Raw genomic sequence first — 21,089 nt, 5'->3', positions numbered from 1 at the left:
ATGTAAATATAACAGTATTCTATGCATGTGCCTACTATTATTTATATATAATAATCTGACTCCTCTATATACATATATATAATCCTAGAATATACAGGCAGTGTGTATTTACATCCCTATACAGATTGGGAGAGGAAAAGCCTCTCCTCCTGTGTAACCCCCCAGAGTCCCCCACTCCCCTAGAGAATTCCACCAGTTTCCCTTTGCAAGAGTTTACCCCCTGCAGCATTCTTCCTTGTTTCTGACACGTTTATCCCATTTCCAACGCTGACCCTCTCCCGGTGCCACGGCACAGACGCCCTGCCCGGGGCACCACGGCCACTACAGCTGGCACAGCTGGTCTGAGCAGGAACACAAAGTGCTCACAGTCAGCCCCAAAGTCTAAAAAAGCCCAAATTAAAACAAACCCCCTGAACAAACACAGCATCCCAGTGCTGCTTCCTTTTAGCTTCTATAGAATGGAGCTGCCCCGAGACCCTGGAACACGAAACCACCAACTCCCTGAAACTCAGTTTTGCACTAATGACAAGTCACCAGTGACCAGCATTTGCTCTTCTCACCTTCCACCCACAGCTAGGAGCATGCCAAGCAATTCCCTCTCCTCTCTCCTGCTTCTCTCTCTCAGATCCATGTCCGTGCTCCCTGTGCTCCCACAATGCCCCTGGAAAAGGAACCCAACTGTTTGCCAAGCAGAGGCATGAGAAAACAGGAATGAAAATCCATTCAGACATATTTTCCTTTTATAAATTAGATACTAAATCAAAATCTCAACAGAAACTTTAAAAAATAAAGTTTGGCTCAGTCAGGTGAGGGGAATGTCCACTGACAGCTGCCCAGACTTGGTGCTTCCAGTAAAAACCTGCCAAAGTTATGTTTAACTGCTCATGCCTTAGTTTATCTTAAAACTACACAGGAAGCAACCACCCTGTCAGTGATTAGAAGTAATCATAGTCACTGATCAGACACTGGACATCCACTTCAGAACAGCCAGCCTGGAATTATTTCTTGAACTAGATTTGTGTTAAAATAAGAGCAAAGTGTTTGGCTTGCTGCAAGATCAGGCAGTGAGGAGGCAATTAATAACAAAACAACTGTTAATTAAGCACAAAGCACCAGTAACTCCATGCCAGAGGAGCTGTTCAGCTCCAACTGTGCGTTAAGTGTTGTCTCTGTGGTTTCTGGGTGGGCTCTGGGCAGACTCAGGGTAAAAGCTGAGGGGATGTGGTGGGGGCTGGCAGGTCCCTCTCCCTCAATTTTCACCTGTGCCCACAAATGGGTGCTCTGGGACCCCCAGCGATGCTGGATTTACAGACTGATACCTCAGGAGCCTCTCTGCACCCAAAGGGCCCAGACACGATGCCAGTGCTCCGTGTGCTCCTGGAACACAGGGATCATAGAGAAGCTCTGCTGCCCAATCTCAACTGCTAAATATGCCAGAAGTGAATGTTCAGGCCCCTGGTAAAACACAGATGTGGCTCAGGCTGTGCTCCCTGCCATGACACCCTGCAGCCTGTCCATGAGCTCTTCTGGGGCTGATCCAACCCCTCCACCCTCGGAGCCGCTGCCCGAGCACGCGCCAACCGCTGAGCGACCTCTTCAGTCACACAAATACTTTTTGTAACCAAATCACATGTTCAAAGTGTTGTACATTTAAACATTGACCTAAAATGAACAGGTAAATTTAACACGAGGAAAGGAAGGTGTTTCCAGAAGGGAAAGCTGGGATAGCACAGCCCTTGGTTGGTTTTTTGTGTATGTTTTTTTTTTTCTCTTCTCTTCATAAGCAACCTCAAATGCCCACAATTCAAACATACCCTTCCCTGGAGCTGTGGCAGGCTTGGGATGAGGATCTCTTCTGGGCACTCATCCTGTTCCATGGAGAATTGGTCCCTGGTGACTTGGCACTGACCAACGAACGGATACAGCCCTTCGGAACAATGAGCAAACTGAAGCAGCACACGAGCGAATCCATCGTTCCTGTCACTCCTTCTGTGTGTGACAGCCCCAGGTGACACCCAACAGCTCATCCTGGGACACTGATCCTGCAAACACCACCATTTCCTTTCCCAGTGAGTGGCTATGGACTTCCACAGCCCTCTGGACGTTGTTGGGTCCATTGTTCTCAGCCTGAGCAGCCCCACACAGCACCTGGGCACTGCTGGGGGCTGCTGCTTTCCTGTCGTGAACCATTACAAGATGTTGTTAATGTTTTGTCTTAGCAGGGGAAAAAAAATAAAGTACAGAAAGAAAAAGTCTGGGTCGGGGTTAAAGCAGCTCTGGACATGATGCAGCGGGGAATTCTTTCTGTCCTGATTAAAATTTCCAACGTTTGAGCATAATCATAAATTAGGAGTTAAAACACAGAGGCGCTAATATTAAAATATTAAATAGGCAATGAGAGTGAAGAAAAGCTGAATGGCTCATTCTGAGGGAAACCCCAATATTTCATATATTATATAATCCTAAATGCCTCTGGGTTTCCTTGCTAGGCTGTGAGTGAGGGACACACCAAACACAGAGCGAAGCTTCTCGTGGCCAGCTGGACCAACACTGCCTGATGGAATGGCGAGAGATGAACACGTTATTTATGTTGCAAAAAGTACTTAAATACTCAATAAAGACATAACAAACCCCACCCCACCCCACTGTTATCAGACGCCACGTTGTGGTAGAACATCAGACAAACTCACAAATTTACCACAAAAATGTGTGGCAAAAAGAATATTTTATATATATGTATATATATAAATTTTTTATATTTATGCCAATGTACTCACTCAGTACAAATAGCAAAATAGTTATACCATTTCCTAAATACAAAATATAGCTTTCCAAAAAAATGAAACACACATTAGATATAAACCATCCAAAACTTGAACGATTGAAAACTGTATTCAAAATTAAATGACCCAGAGCAGGTCTCTTTCTGAAAAGTTCCCTTCATATCGGCAAGAAGCCTTACTACTGAAAACGTAATTCAATGCCTCTCAATGAGAGAGAGAAAGAGAGAGACAGAAAGAGAAAGTGAACGTCGTGACAGACCAACAAACGGGGGAAATCCAGGAAAACCAACAAAAACTCTACACGGCTCAACTACGCACACGAGTTAAGGGGAAAACACACAGTAAACAGACTCGAGGAACTTAAAAAAAAACATTTACAGACGGTTCTTTTGTTATTTCAAATAACAAAAATGAAAAATGACGTGATACCAGCTACACTCTACCGAGGCGGAACGGGCGCCGCGGGAGCGGCTCGGCTCCAGCGGCAGCGGGAGGAACACGGATCTGAACGAGGCTGTAGTGAGAGATCACACACTGTCCGGAGAGTTGAAGCACCTAAAAAATCCACATGCCTCACAATACACCTGCGTGGTCTGGAGTGGGTTGTTTTTACATTCGGTAACATCAGTCAATGATTTATTCTTTAATTAAACACGACAATCTAGAAACCAGACTTGGGGCTCTGTGGTAGAAAAAGGAAAAATCACTTCAGAACTGCAATGAGCTCCATGTGCTACAAAGATGCAACAGCTCAGGATGAAGTGATGTTTTAAGAAGGCTTAAAAATGATGCAATTTGCCCCCTACTTGGAGTAAAGCCAAGCTTTTTCCATCAGTCACAGCTGGAAGTGGCGGGTTAAGGGGGATTCCTGCGTTTAGAAGGTGGTGGAGAAATTGCTTCCTCTCTCCTTAGTCCTTGATTATTTGTCAAAGCTTCTACTGACTAAGCAATTTACTGCCAACGATTCCTAAAAGCTGTTTCTGAGCTTTAAAGCCAGTAGGATATTTACGTCTTTTTTTAAAAACACAATACAAAACTGAGGGAGAGAAGGAAAACCATGGAAAGAATGAAAGGGAGAAGGCTGGTTTGGGAACAGCTCATGAGGCTTTACAGAGCTCTAACCCATCAGTCAAGAGCGGGAGACACAGAGGAGTCCCTTCCTCAGCAACACAGAATGCTCTTTTCAAGCTGAAGGTGTTTTAGAGAAGATTTTAAGATCAACTGGAAGTTCCCCTTCATTTCTTCATTCTGTAGAGCCACCAAACCCTTGCTCTATGTACAGCTCCACATAAGGGATGTGGGAAACCATTAATCCCATTGTCAGATGGGAACTGGTTATTTACAGCAGCAATTCTCTGCTTGGTTATTACAGTTAACAATACTTGCAATTCATAAAGGGTGGGTTTGGCTCTCCCACTCCGTGTCAGCCAAGAGATCCCTTCACTTACTGACAGCTGAGTCACAGCTCGGGGCAGAGGCAGCTGCTGTTTCTGCTGCACGAGCTTCCCGAGGAAAAAGAGAGGATATGAAGAAGGAATAGGAGGGAAAAAGTAAACGTGGTAACATGGATTACCTTCCAACAACAATAATAACTGACCAGATATGCTTTAAATTCCAAGAGCCCCCACAGTAATGAGGTTTAGGAATCTGGTAACAGCCCAACCCCACGCCCCAGTAACACAAAGCATAACTCCTCAGCATTATTGGCACTATGGAGCCCAAACTCCATGGTCATGGCCTCAGGTCTGCCACTGGCCACGCGTGTGCTCTTTAAAGAGGCCACTTTTCCACAGAAGCAATTGGTTCCACGCAGCCTAATCCAGAGTTGGAAGGTCTGAGAGGATCTGGGGAATCGTCGCTTTTTTTTTCTTCACGGAATTTCTGCATGAGAAAACAAGCAGAAAAGTCAGGCATAACTAACCACAGTTCAATCTTCCTTCTGTGCACTTGCTTCATCTTCAGGGTGTTCCTCATGAGCAGGCACTGAACCGGGGGTGAGGAGCAAGAGAAGCTCTGGAGAGACTCCCAACTCCATATACAAACCCTTTTAGATTAGAGAATGAAGTGTATCACTTCAGTGAAAACTCAAGAGGGGATTTAGCTCCAGACCAGCCCCAAGTTCCACAGCACAGCCTACACTGGACTCCAGAGTCCTCCCAGTTCTTGGTGCTCATTTGTAGTCAAGGGCTCTTTCCCCCCTCTGAAAAAGACACCTTCTAAAAGCAGAGTGTCTCCTAGCAACAGCTGATGCTGTCAGCTGTTTCTAACACAGACTCAGCATGTGGCACACTCAGGAGCTGCCACATTCCACCAAAACTTGTTCTCACATTACATTATTGTAACCCGGGGGAAGAGTTCAGAACAGTTCAGACTTGAGGTGTAATTTACTCATTAAGCCTCACGTTTTTAAACTACAGTCATGTTTCGTAAGGTTTTGATCTGCCAAGCTGTCAGTGATCCACTCTCCTCCTTAACAAAGCACCAGACTCACGGCAGATGACAAAACGTATGAAAACTGAACAAAAGTCTCAACTGTTTCATACAAATTCTGACCTCTGACTGGTTTTAGTAACTTCATTCTGGTACTATAGTCTTAATTCAGCCTCACTGGTGTTTTAGCTGGCCTCTTAAAGCACAGTCACACACTGCAAGGTACAAATGGGCTGAACAAAGCTCCTGTGTGGCAGGAAAGAACCCAGAGACCCAAACTCACCACTTACTTGCCTAATTAAAATGAGCCAGCCATGTTGTTCCCCTGGTTCTGCAAGGACACGAGCAGATCATCTATTTTCTCCATGTTCTGGTTGGTGGCCATGGCTGAGGGCAGCGGCGGGGTCTCGGGGAGCTGCTGGGACAGGAGCGCCGGCACCGCGGGCTGCGCCTCGCCCTGGGGCTGCCCGGGCTGGCCCATGGCCATCAGCTCCTCCGGCAGCGCTGCCGGCCCGGGGGGCAGCAGCTGACCACAGTCTGGGGGACAGAGGGACAGCTCAGCGTCTTGGCACAGTCCAGCAGTTCCCACAGCAAAGCACCCAGCTACGACCACGGCCCACCACCAGCTGTGTGCCCTGTGAGAGCTGCTACAGCCTGTTGTAAGCAACACCTGCACCTCTCACTGCTGGGGCTCACAGGCACCCACAGACCCATGCACACAGAGAAAGGCTCTCCATCCCACAGAACTGCTCATGGAGGCTGGGTCCAGAGAGGCTACGAGGAGAAGTGCAGGTTTGTACAGCTAAGTACACTTTAACGCATTTCTGGACTCTATAGCTTCTAAAGTCCTTGCTTTCCTTCAATAACGTGAAGAAAGCCAACGCGTATTGCAGAAACCAAAAACAGGAAGAGAAATGCTCTCTTAAGAGACCACAATCATTCCTAGATTAGACATTAGGGAGAGATCCTTCCCTCTGAGGGTGGGCAGGCCCTGGCACAGGGTGCCCAGAGAAGCTGTGGCTGCCCCTGGATCCCTGGCAGTGCCCAAGGCCAGGCTGGACACTGGGGTTTGGAGCAGCCTGGGACAGTGGGAGGTGTCCCTGCCCATGGCAGGGGGTGGAACAGGATGGGCTTTAAGGTCCCTTCCCACCCACACCATTCCATGTTTCTATGGCAGCTCTCTATCCCGAAAGCTCAGCACCAGGCACTGGTCACTTACTGTTCTGGATGCCGAACAGGAATATTCCCGATGTCTGCTGGGATGAGGCAGGGGAATTCTGCAGCTGGTTGATGGCACCTCCCGCTGTGTTGTGGAACAGAGGAGCCTGCTGCTGGGGAGGAGAAGCAGTTCCTGGCATTCCTGCCATGCTGTTTTGGGAGGAGTACATGGGGGACTGCTGCAGCTCCGGCTGGCTCATGCTGTTCTGCAGGGCAGACATGGAAGCTGAGGAGATGAAGAGGGTGACTTGTTGCTCTTGAGAACTTGGGGATCCTTGGACCAGCTGAATCTGGGGCGAGTTATGGAAGATGGTTGGCTGCTGTGCTTCGGCCTGGTTGGAGCCAGGATTCTGGAGAGGAGACACTGTGGTCTGACTCTGGAATTGCATGGGCTGCTGCTCCTGGTTCATGGAGGCCATGTTGGACTGTGGATGAAAAATGGACTGGCCTTGTTGCTCCTGATTGGTAACTGGGTTTTGATTTGGATTGAAAATCATGTTCTGCTTTTGGGAGGCCATTGTACTCATTGCATTTTGATTGCTGAACATCATGTTCTGCTGCTGCTGCTGTTGCTGCTCCTGAGCTGGGGGGCTGCTCTGGATAGCAACAATTGAATGCTGAGGCTGGAAGATGGCCCCTTGTTGGTTCTGAGGAATGGAGCTGGACTGGATGGAGCCCAACGACACTTGGGACTGAAACAAACCCTGCTGAGCAGGCTGAGTCTGGGGCTGCTCCTGGGGAAGCATGGAGCTCTGGATATGAGAGATCTGTGTCTGCTGCTGGAAAGAAGCCTGCTGTTCAGTGTTTGTTGCTGTCTGAAGAGGAGAAATGGGATTTGGGCTTGTAAAGAATGACATCTGCTCTTCCTGAGTGGCAGGGTTGCTCATGGAACTCTGGGAAAGGAACATGTTGGCAGACTGCTGGTCTTGAGGCACAGAGGAGCTCTGCAAGACACCCATGGCATTCTGTGAGTGGAACATCGGGGGCTGCAGCTGGTCAGAGGAATTAGTGTTGGTCTGGTTGTGGACGATGGAATTTGAGCTGTGAAAAAGGGATCCTTGTGTTTCCTGGGATATATTCTGAGTGTCGCCAATAGGGTTCTGAGAGTGGAAAAGCTGAGCTTGTGAGTGTGGAGACTGTTGGATGAAGCTTCCCGACTGAATGGACATCATTTCTCCACCTTGCTGGAACAGACCCCCACCCTGCTGCTGAGTCCCACTGGCCTGGACACTCATCATGGTCTTAGTAGATGAGAAGAGATTAACCTGGGACTGACTTTCCCCACTGTGCTGCATCTGAACCATGGTCTGAAACACAGAGCTCTGCATCTGTTTACTCTGCCCCGAGGCCTCTTCTCCCTCAGCAGAGCTCGATGGCTGGAACATGGCAGGGCCGTTGTTGGAGACCGGCTGCTGTGCGGGGGCGGCTGCCTCGCTGCCGGACACCCCCGGGGACGAGGAGAACAGCTCACACTGCATCTGCATGTCTTCACTTGTGGATAAGCCACCCATCATGTGAGACGCCTGCTGGTACACCGGGGACTGCTGCAGGGCTCCGTTCCCCGACGTGGTGGAGGAGAACAGGTCCGACTGCATCTGCGTGGCCGCCTGGCACATGTTCTGCTGCATCCCCATCACCATCGCCGCCGACGTCTCCATGGCCTGCTGCTGCTGCTGCTGCTGGTTGGACAGGGCACCTTCAGGCTGGGAGTGAACGTTCTCAGCTCGTCCAGGCAAAAGGTTCTCCGGTCTGGAATGGACAGCTGTGTCTGAGGAGGAAAATATCCCAGGATTTACGCTGTTCTGTATCTGGCTGACCTGCTGAAAGATATCTGCATTCAGCTGATCTTGGACATCCTCGCTGCTGTCTGAGCCCGAAAACAAAACGGAAGATAACTGCTGCTGAGCTTCCAGAACCTGCTGCACCAAGTCAACGTTCCTGTTGCTGCCCGTGGCGGTGTTGGTGGGGAAGTTCCCAGCCTGGAGCTGCTGGATGGTGTTCTGGAGCTGACTCACACCGCTGGCCGACGAGAAGATGCTCGAGGAAATCTGCTGCTGCAGGGCCTGGGCCGGCTCCGAGAGCGTCGGCTGCTGCTGCTGTGAGGCATCAGCCAGCTGTGACAGAGTCACCACTGTGCCATCCGACTGCAGCACCTCCCTGGGCTGCGAATCCCTCGTCTGGAACTGTGCAGCCTGCTGCAGCAGGGCATCGCTGTTCTGCAGCTGGCCCGGGGTGGACACTGCGGAGAAGCTGCTGGGCTGGGAAATGTCCTGCGTTTGGATCGTGCTCAGGGTCTCTGGGTTGTACACCTTGGGCTGGATTTGCTGCTGGTTTTCGCTTTCAGAAGGTAAATGGGAAGCAGAAGTTGATATGCCAGACATGCTGTTTTCCAATGTTTGTTGAGTTGACCCAACCACATTTGAAGCCTGAAAAGAGCAAGGCATTCAGTAATTTATAAACTTACTGGGGTTATGCTGATACAACTTCCCCAAATCCCCGATGTCCAGGGAAGATCAGAGGAAGATGTGAGATGTGAAAGCCAGACACACCCAAACCAGTAAGCAAATGATTAGCAGTGGAAATGCTACTTCAAGGATGGAATCACGGCACAATTAATGAAAGCAACACTAAGAAGTGATTAACAGAATATTCTTACAGTAATTTACTAGTTCTGTGTCACAGGACGAAACACCCCACTGTAATGTCACTAACCCATCAATCTGTCTGGGCGCAGCAACCAGGTGAGTCATCTAAGGAAATTGTCTGTTTTACTCATGCTCTGTGACTGTGTTTTGCCCAGACTGATCGTGGACATGGCACTTTCCCTGTCTATTACTCTTCTCCACTAGCAAAGCATAGACCAAGGAGTAGAGGTAACTCAGAGTCTGAAAGCTGCTGTGCTCAGCCCCCACCAAACTCACCTGGAGCATGGGGGGAGAGCATTTTTCTGTACTTACTTCCATTGGAGCCACATCTTCATTCTTGATCATACTGCTTGGCATGAGTGGAGTTATCAAGGCACTAGGAAGAATGTTCACCTTCTCCAGGTTACAGCCCGTGGCCTTCACTGCTGCAGCCACAAAGAAAACAAGAAAAAGAGGGGCAAAAGATGGGTAATACCCATCATTCCATAACTCCTTTTAAGTAAATTAAAGAATTGTTCTTCAATGTAAAGCAACAGATCTCCACGCTTTAACCAAATTTAAAACCTACAGCAACGTGGCAGTAAAATTTCTGCACTTGTGTATAGAGTGAGGAAGGACAGAACAGACCAAGTACATACAGCAGATAAAATGCTCTGACCTCTGGTTCACAGTCAGCCTGGAGTAGAACAGGCACAGGAATGAACCATCAGAGAGGAGCTAACACAGAAACCCCCATGAGAAGGTAAATTCAGCTTTATTGCATAAATTAACTGAGGACATGAAGGAACAGCAACAGCACGCTGTGTTCTGAGGAGCAGCAGCTGTTCTCCTGGAGCAGTTGGGATCTTCCCTCCGTTAAGCTCCACACTAAATTAGATGGATGTCAGGCTTACCCTGTATATAGTTATTATTTTCCTCATCTTTTCAACCTGGCTACTAGAAAGCTCTTACCAGTGCTTTACCAGTTTGTTTCACTGCCCTCCATATTTTTGTAAATTTCTCCCCCCAGGTACTCTCTGCAGGTTTGAACTCAGCATATCTTCTATCATCCTCCCTAACACTTGTAAAGTCTCTTGTAAACCCAGCCCTGCCAAGACCCAGCCTTAACGCCAACACAAGTCCATGGTCTCACCTGCAGCCAGAGTCCTGTCCCACTGTGACCCCAGTGCTCATCTGCTCCCTCCATGCTGCTTCTCCAGAGCAGCTCTGGGAATTCCCAGGCATCTTTCTGCACCACCAGAATCTGAACAGGCAACTAAGAGACATTTCCTTCCTTGACTTCATTTTAATACTGGAAGGATCAAGTCACACTTAAACAAAGAACAGGTAAACCTAAAACCTGTTCCTCTGGAAGAAAAGGACAAACTTTGTCTGGATAAAGGAAAAAAATCCTCACTGAAGGGGATAAGTTGCAATTCCCAGAATTAACATTTTTAATTAGTCCCACTGAAAGCCGAGTTATAAAACCTATAAAAACACAACTTCTGAAAAACACCACATTGTCATATTTGTTTTTCAGTGCTCAGCCCTTCCCCACCACTACTTTAGATGTGTTTTTGCTTAAATTAACACTACACAGTTTCTAATTCTTCGCATTAACTGCGATCTTATGCTTCCTTTTTATTCTTCACTTGCAAATATACTAAATAAAGATTAGACTGCAGAGCCTAATGCATGAAAAATAAAAAAAATCAGTATTATTTTTGCTTTTTTTTTGTTCTATATTAGCTTGTACTAAAATACACTGACAGGAATACTGTGATAAAGCAAAATATTCAGAGTCAGAAAACAAACCTCCCTGCAAGAATAGGGCCAGATTTTATAAGCACAGACTTATCACAGGATGTCTGATTCATTTCTCCAAATCTGGGTAGGAATTCATAGTTAAATTTTTAAGAACACTGATAAGAATCAATTTAGTACCTTTTATAGCCTCTTCAAAAGAACAATGTTGGGCTGGGCTGGAGATTTCCTTCTTCACATTAACATTCAGAGTCCCAGCTGCCGAGACAAAACACATTGAGAACTTCTTTACCTTAAATCAGCAAACAAGCCAAAAAAACACAAAGCAAACCAAAACAATTCCTTATAGCTTAAAGAAATTCAGGTTCTTTGAAACCCACACAAACCTTTGCACTGTCTATTGCGATACAGATAAATAAATAAACTAAAATACATGAAGTGGGCAAATTGCAGCTTTCCCCAGGACAAAGCCTGGTGGGATTTCTTGGTTTATTTGGTGCATTGTATGGAATATGTTGATTTTTTTATCCTGCTCAGCTTCATTTTGATCCTTAAACTAGAAATGGATGCTGTTCTGTAAGAACAGTCGTCACAAGACAGCTGGAATTTGAGGTATTTGGCACATAAATGAGAAAAGCAAAGCCTTTAGATCTCATTGTTAACAGAGCAAAACTCGCCAGCAAGAGGAGTTTGGAAAGATCCATGCTACTGAACATTCCTGTGGCATGGACTAAAGGCTGTGGAGTCAGAAGTGTTCAGCAGGTGCAACGGCCACTCCTGCCCCAGTGCATCCCACACACCTGGCTCTGGAGTGTAGGTGAAGGGCTGCACGTCGTGAGATCTCCCAGCGTTCGTCACCACGTATATTCCCACTGAGACAGCTGAGGTGATTTGCTGGTCGTGATATGGTGGCACCTTCACAATAAGGTGATTCTGCAGGGCAAAAATAATTGAAAAAATCACATTTTATTACTACTGATCTCAATCCTACTTACATCCATCAAAAGCGAGAAATAGACTGATAAACCACCATAAAAACCCAGGACACTGGGGGCAATGCACATGTGGCATACTGCCTTCAGAGGTGGGACCAGGGTGGCACTTTTCTGACATCATTTGCAGCCAGAGTGTCCATGAAGACACTTATTTGTGTGCAAAATAATACATATTCTGTAAAACATTTCAAAGTGGAACAGAAATTCAGCCAGTTATAAAGACCATGGTGTACACACTATCCCCTTCCATGGAAAACTGCTGGGAAAACTGAATTAGGCCTTTTAATTCCATTGTATGCAAGGGCAAAGACCTGCTCACCAAACCCACTGTGGGATCCAAGCTCTCGGTTAGAAACTGACTGATTATACTTGTGTAAACCCAAAATTCTATTCTACCAGACTCACAACAGACCTTGCGTAAAAACAGTTAGTATTACTTCTAGAAATGCAGAGAAAGAGGAAAAGCCTTGATTAATTTTTCTTTGAAAACAAAGTCACTGTTTTTTAAATTAGAAATATAATAATAGTACTAGTAGTAATAGTAGTAGTAGTAATAGTAGTAATAATAATAGTAATACAGAAGTACCTGATGAAATAATTCCATGTCAATTTCAGCTTCTGCCTTCCAAGAATTCTCATCTAAATAAAAATTAAAAAGCATAAGTCATTGCACATCCTATAGAGCAATTTATTTTAGGGCCTTTGACTCTGCTCCTCAGTTTGCTCTCCACGACTGAGCCTTACTCAGCAGTGAAACCCCGACCCCAGGCTCTGCTCAGCACCCCAAGCCAGCACTGCTTTCACACTAACCGGAAACATTCTCTTGGAAAATCACTTTTGTTCCCTTTAGGAAGTTCTTGCCAATCAGAAAAACTTCCTCTTCACCCTTCACTGAACAGCTGTGGAGACTTTTCTTTAGGATCTCTGGGACTCCTGCTGGCTGAGCTGCAAGGGAAAAAAACAGAGTCTGGAATCAAGAAAATATCAACATCCAAACCAAACCACTTTTACTTACAGGGTTATGAAGGAAAAAATAAAACTCCTGAGCTTCTTTCTTTATCATGTATTTCGTGACAAACTCTTCAGAATATAACCATTTCTGTAATTTGCTCACTAAACGTAATGAGCTCACAAAAATCACACTTAGCTCAATGATCTACTAATAGTCTTTTCCCTTTTCTCCTGCACATATTAAATCTTCACAATGAAACTCCCAGTGTTGGGGCCAAAGCTCAACAAGTGCTCAGAACAGAAGGAAATGTGTTTCTGTAACTCCCTCGTGTAGAGTGATCCCCAGAGGCATCAGCCCTTAGACACACCTGAAGCCAACTTGCAAATTCAGCCTCTGGGTCATAAAACTTTTTTTGTGAAGCTTATTTTGTTCTGCTCTGCAAAAGAGCAGAAGCAGCAATTCCCCAGTTACCTGGGGGGCTTTGCAGCCTTTTTATATGACACAGTTTTCTGGCTGGTGCAAGCACTAACCCAGGGCTTGGAGCAACCTGATATCCCCTGGTCCATGGCAGGGAGTGGAACAGGATGAGCTTCAAGGTCCCCTCCAAATCCTTGCAAGACTCACATCTCTGTAGTTGGGAATTTTAGCAATTTGAATCAAATAAGCCAAGAGGATGTGGTTTCAAAGACACACATGCCTGGATGCCCCAGATGATGATTTATGTCACTCTTATAAACTGTCTTTGTTGCAAACCATTCCTATTCTTCTTAAACCTTAAACCAAATAGGACCACATGTGCTAAATGCAAATGAGCACTGCAGACAATTCAAACAGAGATACATTTTAAAATAATGTGCTTTGACACATTTAATATAAAAGAATTCCAGTTTCTAACGAACGTTCCTCAACCACCTTTTCTCCTTGGGGCACACACCCAGGCTCGTGCTTCTGCACTTGCCTGGCCCACTTTGAGTGTTTGATAACAATATTCCCTGGGCTTACTACACAGCAGAACATACATCCTGTACCACTCCAAATTATTTAATGACCTTTCAGAAAGGATTTTTCTACAACTCTGGCTGCGGGTTCCCAGGCAACCGTTACGCAACGACTGAATATGCTAAAGGCACATGAAAAGAGTAACTGGATTTAGGTTTGCTAACAAGTTAACAAAGCCTGTTTAAAACACAGGCCTTAAATAAAGAGCCTGCAGCTCCTTAATGCCTTTTCTATGGTTTCTGGAACATTATTAGTTATAAAACACAATGTAAACAGGCCGTGATGAGTGTAAATGCAAACCGTGTTGTGAAGGTACATTACACATCTGTAGTAAGGTTTATGTAGCAAAGCAACCGGGCGTAATGTGCTTGAGGAGATAATTTATATTCAGTAACAACACATTTCACGCCATTTTGATCAGCCAGTAGCCATGTGCCAGCACTATTTCCTTGGCCAAGGTCTACTGCAAGTCCCCGTAGCTTCAGCGTAAGACAGAAGCACAGAGTCCTGGAAGGAACCTCAGGAATTCCCCTCTCAACCTTCACACCACGATCAGCTTTATCCACATATTCCCCAAAGACACAAGTCTGACCAGAGTATTTTGTTTTGTGTTCTAAGACTTCCAGCAGTGGAGACATTGTAAAATTCCTGGGCAATCTCTTAGCAACTTACACAATTGAGACTATTTTCTTAGCAAGTGACCAAACCCCAGCCTGCCAAAAACCAAACCAATTTACTCTTTGCATCAAATACAGCTTCTTTTAGCTCAACAGCCTGTTTTAAAATCAGTCTCTGAATGTTTCATCTCAGACTCAGCTTCTACTCACAACAGCAAGTTATGGAGTGTTTGAGAAATCATCAGGTGATTTCCACTCTCTTTTCTTCTACGGTTGAAATAATTTTATCTTTAACCAGAAAGTTACAAACAAAAGAGATACAGGAATGGCTTTGGAAGATTTTATAGAAAATGTTTTTATCTTAAATCTGAAAATTAGTATCAGATACGCTATTATTGTAATATACCACCATGGTCTACTGACTGGAATGGAGCTGCAAAGATGACCGTATTTCTAAAAAATATCCACAAAATATTCTTTTTATACCATGGAAAGAGCACAACACGAGTGCCCAGAAGTTTGTCTACTCTTTCCATGAATAGAGAAAAAGCTCTCCATCTCATTCATCAAGATAAGGGGTGGAACAAGATGAGCTTTAAGTTCCCTTCCAGCCCAAGCTATTCCATGATTCCCTTTTCCCTGTTGGTCAGTGGAACCTCCCCAGCCGAGGCAGCCATCTGTGCTCGTGCTAAACAGAGCAGTTTAATAAAGAGCTATAAAAAGTTTTGTTCTTGCACTGAACCAGAATAGATTCAGCCTCTGGCCCACGCAAGGACCACAGCTGAAAAGCCAGGCTTGCTGACTTACTGCAAGTCTTGTCTAGCACTGAAAGCCGAGGCATGAATGTGACAACACAGAAGAAAGTCGTACCAGAGTCATTTTTCAAAGCAATCATGACAAAAATTGTGAAATTTTAGGAGGCAAAAATTCATTTAACTGAAGATCAGGAAATGCGTAACTATTTTTCAATACTAGACAACAATTTCAACTAATACCTCACCACAAATAAAAATCAATCCACTTGATTTTAGCAACAGCAATTCTGAAATTATCACAGATTAACACGGGGTGGTTTTTTCCCCCCAAGATAATTTCACAGAATCACAGAATCATTTAGGTTGGCAAAGACCTCTGAGACCATCAAATCCCAGCTGTGCCCCATCCCCACCTTGTCCCCAGCCCAGAGCACTGAGTGCCACCTCCAGCCCTTCCTGGGACACCTCCAGGGATGGGCACTCCAAACCTCCCTGGGCAGCCTCTGCCAAGGCCTGACCACCCCTTCCATGCAGGGCTCACACTAAAACCCAGACCCCTCTCTACTCTCAGCTCTTTCGTTTGACACTCACTGCACAGAATTGGGGACGAAGGCGTCTGCAGGGTCAGGGTGGAGCCGTCCTTGCGCGTGATGTTGACGCGAAAGACGAGCCGAGCGCGGGTGCTTTTCTTCTTGGAGCCGGCAATGCCTATCCTGGCTTCCACATCAGCATTCCTCAGCTTCAGGATTCCCACACAATCAACCCTAACAACACAAAACAGAGCAGAATTTCACCATTTAATACGTTCAGCATCTTTAACAATCTCTCGAGTAGTTTCGTAAGCCAAAGTCAAAAGCCTTGAGGTAATTACTGACATCTTATTAGATTTCTTTTTATTTACATGAAATCTATGACCTTTTTCAAGTTTTCATTCAACCCTGCCTAATTTGGATGATGAATCATGGGAGAAAGGCATATGAAAGCATGAATGAAACAGAAAGTGCAATGTAATTCTGGTAAGCATTCAATTTAGAATCACAGCTCTTCATTCTTCCATCCCCAGGGCAAGATCTGTGTTTGTAGGATTATTGCTTCAAAATATTCTGCATTCACTTAAAGAAAGCAGGAGTAGAAGAAAACTTACTGTAGTCATATTATTTATGTTCAGTGGGACTTGGAAGTGACAGATAAGTCCTCCCATAAGTGTGGTCCTAGGGGAGATGTACAGGGCCAGGTGAGTGATGCAGTGCTGGCTTTTCAGACAGGCTCCATGCAAAATGATTTAAAGCAAAAAACAGCCCAAAAAATAAGAACAGGAGAAGCAAACACAGCCGGATGTGTTAAAAAGAAGAATATTGCCATTTACCCAGGATTTTGGGTTCTGTGCCCAAAAAGCACACACCACCTGGTATCTCATTTGAATACAGCGAATTGCAAGCAAGAGCTGAGCAGCAGAGAGAGGAGACTGCCAAGATGTTCAGACTTTCACTATAACCCATCCAAGGGAAAAAGGAAATCGGTTCCCAAGCCCAAGCTAACGAAGGAAAATATTCACGGGAAGAGCTACTCACGCCAGTGTCATGTTGTTGCTTGGGTCCAGCCCCACCTCTATGACAGTGGTGCCCTCGATGTCCACCTCCTTGCAGGGTGTGGTGTTCCTGCCCGTGACCCTGCAGGCCTGGTAGAAGCCGTGGGGCTTCACACGCCCGGAGTCGTTGCCCACGAACACCTGCAGCACCACGGGCTCGTTGTGGCCTTCCAGCTGCAACACGCCAGGTGGGCAATTAACACAGGAATGACTGCTTTAATTATTATTACTATTATTAACATCTTGTTTCTAAACCAGCCTGAATCCTGTCTACCTTCAGACAGAAGTATCCCAGCTGCGACTCTCACATCTCATACAACCTCCTGTTCTCACCCCAGCTGTGACTACTCCCCCCTCTCTTCCCAGGATTCCCCCCAGCATCTACATCCACCAGGCAGCCGAGAAACAGAACATTTCCTGCGGCTCGTTCCAAAGGTGAAGAGGTTTTGCTGCTCAGTATGTGTACAGCCACTGGCATTCCAGGACCCCACCTCCATGCCAGCCGCATCTTGAAATCCTCGTGAAACCTGATTACAATTGTCCAACACCTGCAAAACCCCTGAAAGAGTCAGAATAGGACGAAAGGGAAGCAGAGGGAGGAATGGGATGATTGAATGGTCCAACCATCCAATCACATAAGCCCAGCTTTCCTTCGGACACCAAAATAAAAATGGTAACTTGACATCTCCTACTTAAAAGGTTACAGTGTCAGGATTCACTGAAACACTTCATAAATAAGAGCAAGTCAGACATTTTAATATCCTCCTGCAACCCCATGTGCAAGCCATAATTATCCCAGAACATGTCAGTGAAAAATACATTCATTTTTGTTACATGAACACCCTGGCATGAAACGGTTTGTGTCCTCTTAATGCTTTTTTTATCTGGGATCCCCACTGGGGTCACAGACTAAAAATACCCTGAGGTAAAAGAAGTCCTGAAGTAAACCTGGACATTGCATTACAAAGGAAACTCTCCTTCTTTTTAGGAAATAGTTAAGAAAAATACTCCAAGTGAAAAGAAACATTAGATTGTTGCCAAATTCCCGGGCCAGAGCTGGAAATTCCTTGCCAGAGCATTCTAGGAGATAAAATGAGTATTTTAATGTTTCCATTGAGACACATTTGTTGCTAAAGGATTTCTGTGTGACAGTGTTGTCTTTTGTCCCAGGCCTGGAAGCCCAGGCAACACCTGCAGAAAGAAGCTCCAGTTTTATTAGTGAGGACATGCAAATGAGAGCAGAATCCTCTGGAGAATCTCTTGGGGGATTATTCCCTGACACACTTAAAAAATGTAGCTCTGAAGTCTGTAGCAAGTTTGAATAAAGGAAAAAAATAAACCAGTAAATACTGATAAGATCATCGTGGGCTCGTGTCCAAATAGCAAATGTGACTGTCAAAGATGAGCAAAGCCCCAAGATCTCTGCAGGTGGCCCAGCACAGGCATCCACATGGGACCCACAGGCACAGCTCACAACAAAGGGCTCAACAGCCAGTCCCTTGGTTAAGGCTTGGTTATACAATTTTAACATTGCATACCAATTGTAGACTCAAGTTCTAAGTCACCAAGAACAGAGTTTTATTGAAATGGCCACTGAACCTGCTTCTCCTCCTTGGCCTGAGTCAGAGCCACGCACCTGAGCCGCTCCCAAGCGCCAGATCTCTGCTGAGCACCAACATTTTTACACTCTTCTTCTCCATCTTTAAACCCCACAAACAAAACAAAAAGCCCCCTTGTCCATAACATATTTTTTCCCACTAGCTCAGATTTCCTGAAGATTCACTGACTCATTTGTCTGTCCAGCCCTGGCAGAGTTTTATCTGCAGGGTACGAACTCCTCTGCCTACTGGTAAAGCAAACTGGAACTTCCAGGAATTCAGTAACATGAGACTCTTCCAAAGAGAATTTTCACTGATGGGTGCTAAAGGGTAACTGGGAAAGGAATTAAAAGGAAATTCAGATGAACAAAGGCCCATTAAGAAAATCCACATAAATGAGCACTAAATCCCCATAGCAACAGGCCGATATGAATGGATTCTTTTCTTATGAAACTTTACTGGAGTTCTGCATTACTCAGGAGGACTGAGTGAAGGGCTGCTGGTGTTCCTAACACTGCTGAACAGGACTTTGAAGTTAAGTCTACTTCTGTATTCTGTCAGCAGCAGTCAGCACAAATTTTAAGGGCTGTATCACAAACAAACATCTCTTTGTGGACCTGGTAAGTGAGTTTGGGTTGAGAACTGCTTTGCTGCTTTCTCAAAGTGACGTAACTAAGAAAAAATATGAAATTAAATGTCTTTCACCCTCCTCATCTGTATGATAATAAATCTAGCTGTCTACTCGCTCAACCTGCTGGCCACACTCCTCCCAGTATGCCCAGTATGTCATTTGCCATGGTGCCAGTGAAGTGCTGGCCTGGACTTAGCTCTCTGATGACTCTCATAATCACTCGTGGGAGGATATTTGACATCAGTTCATCTGTTTGTCACTCTAAGTCAAGTCCAGCCTTGCTCCTGGTGAGCCTCTCTACCATTTCCATTAGGAAACCTTCCCAAGTAAGTCCAACTGCTTTCCCCAGGCTAGACAGGTAAGAAACAAGACCTGCAAACTCCTACTCTGTGCATTAGTGAACAGGAATGTCAAAGATCTCCTTGTAACCTTCTTCTTTGTGCTTCTCCTCAGATCAAGAGGCCTTCAGCACCTGAATTTTAAGGCATCAAAGTCCATAGAGGAAACAGGCTGCAACTGCCAACTGTGCACATAAATGCTGCCTCTTTCCTTGCCCCCAATCTCCAGTTCTCCTGATCCACATCTACCTCTACTGCCTCCACGTGTACCATGCTAAACACACTCAGCAGTACGACCTGTAAAACACACCTCAGTGAGATCTTCATGACTCACTTGAAAGACACTACATATGTCAACTCAGATGGTGCTGAATTAAAAAGAACAAAAACCACCAAGCAATCAAAAAAAAAAAAAAAGGCCCAACCAAAACAAAGCAACAAAACCAAAACATCCCACTTATAATTAAGTTCTTTTAAATGAAACGTGGTTTTATGTCCTTACTAATGATGACCCACTGTCACCAGCCATCAAACAGCTACAGCATTTCACTGTCCCACTTTCGTAGGCATGGAATGTCTCTGTACTCATACACTTCATGGAACTGCAGCCTAACAGGAAGTGCATCCCAGATTTTGTATCCCTGCTTTGACATCCAGCTTCCCTCTCCTCTAACTCTGTGACACCAGCAAGACTTGTGACCTGCAAGAAGAGACCCAGTCCAGCCCCTGCAGCCGAAAGACTGCAAAGCCTGGTCCCTCAGCACTACAGAGACAGGAGGCCCACTGAACCAAAGCAGCTGCCCTCCCCCTGGGGCAGCCCTGGGAAGGCAGTGCTGTGTCCCCAGCCTACCTTCACGGTGGGAAAGCCCTGCTGCGTCCGGTCCTTGACGGAGCCCCGGCTGCCCTCAGTCAGGTACCGAGCCCTGTGCTGGGTCTCTGGCTGCACCACGATCTTCAGCTCCTTCCCCTCACTCTTAGTCGGGTACTGACCACACAACATTGGGGTCTTCTTCCCTCCAGCTCCCTTCTGGTTCTCTGATGCTCTGGGAAGTCAAAGCACACCATCAAGAAGATGTTAGAAGCAGCTCCCCAGTAAAAACACTCCAAATCACAGAAAAGCTAAAAAGGCAAAGAGTGTGTATTACTGGATGGAACATTTGTAGTTAAAAGCAAACTTTGGAATTCTCTTTCTGCCAGAGGAGACCTGCAGGATGAAGAGGAATGGTGCTTCCCTGCCTCCTCCATCCAGAGCACATGGGAACTGCGTTTCAGAGAGCAAACATAAAGGAAGGAAAAAACAACTAGCATTAAATGATGTTAACGAACAGAAGGTGCCTCATAACCTGCTTTTCAGAGCCTATGACACAGCCTGAACAAGCTGTTTTGCTGCTGTAACAAACACACACGTACACACACACTGGATGGATTTAAGGTTAAATGACACTTCTTTAAACAGGAAAACAGCCTCATGCCTGTCTCCATCTCAACTTGTATATCCATGCAAACTCCAGCTCCAATTTCCATCTAAACAGATTGACCAATTTATGTCAAAACCCAATTAGTTATTGTAAAAACTCTGGCATAATTGCACCAATGTTAAATCAGTGTATGCACAAGGCCTTTCTTACCAGGTGCATTCCATAAGATGCAGCGGCTTGTGCTCAGTTCCATAATTAAAACCAGGATGAAGGAGCCCTCCCAAGTCTATCAGCACATGAGCCATTTTGTGTTCTCTTTACAGCACAATGGGAAATAACCCTTGATCCTACAGAGATCGGGATTTGGTAATGAACCTGA

General features: G+C 45.7%; 1 protein-coding gene across 8 annotated transcripts in view; it reads right to left on the bottom strand.

Moving 5' to 3' along the window:
- Positions 1-1,755: 1,755 nt before the first annotated feature.
- NFAT5 (nuclear factor of activated T cells 5) overlaps positions 1,756-21,089 on the bottom strand; it is a 57,100-nt gene continuing 37,766 nt past the window's right edge. For 5 of the 8 annotated variants that reach the window (XM_042022853.1, XM_042022859.1, XM_042022857.1 and 2 more), the window contains 11 exons: positions 20,143-20,335; positions 16,709-16,899; positions 15,729-15,901; positions 12,625-12,759; positions 12,401-12,453; positions 11,620-11,752; positions 11,000-11,077; positions 9,389-9,501; positions 6,433-8,857; positions 5,504-5,750; positions 1,756-4,664 (listed from right to left, as the gene is read on the bottom strand). In XM_042022853.1, coding sequence (XP_041878787.1) covers positions 5,512-5,750; positions 6,433-8,857; positions 9,389-9,501; positions 11,000-11,077; positions 11,620-11,752; positions 12,401-12,453; positions 12,625-12,759; positions 15,729-15,901; positions 16,709-16,899; positions 20,143-20,335 — 3,733 coding nt within the window. In that variant the 3' untranslated portion in view covers positions 1,756-4,664; positions 5,504-5,511. Of the gene's footprint in view, positions 4,665-5,496; positions 5,751-6,432; positions 8,858-9,388; positions 9,502-10,999; positions 11,078-11,619; positions 11,753-12,400; positions 12,454-12,624; positions 12,760-15,728; positions 15,902-16,708; positions 16,900-20,142; positions 20,336-21,089 lie in introns of all 8 variants that reach the window. The other 3 variants (XM_042022855.1, XM_042022854.1, XM_042022856.1) reach the window with 3 other exon arrangements.

The sequence above is a fragment of the Corvus kubaryi genome, unplaced genomic scaffold (genome assembly GCF_017639235.1).
Source record: "Corvus kubaryi isolate FWS band 111438036 unplaced genomic scaffold, C.kubaryi_AGA036_p1.0 37225, whole genome shotgun sequence".
NCBI classification, from domain to species: Eukaryota; Metazoa; Chordata; class Aves; order Passeriformes; family Corvidae; genus Corvus; species Corvus kubaryi.
The sequence above is the reverse complement of the archived record's forward strand: the minus strand, read 5'-3'. Positions and strand labels throughout refer to the sequence as shown.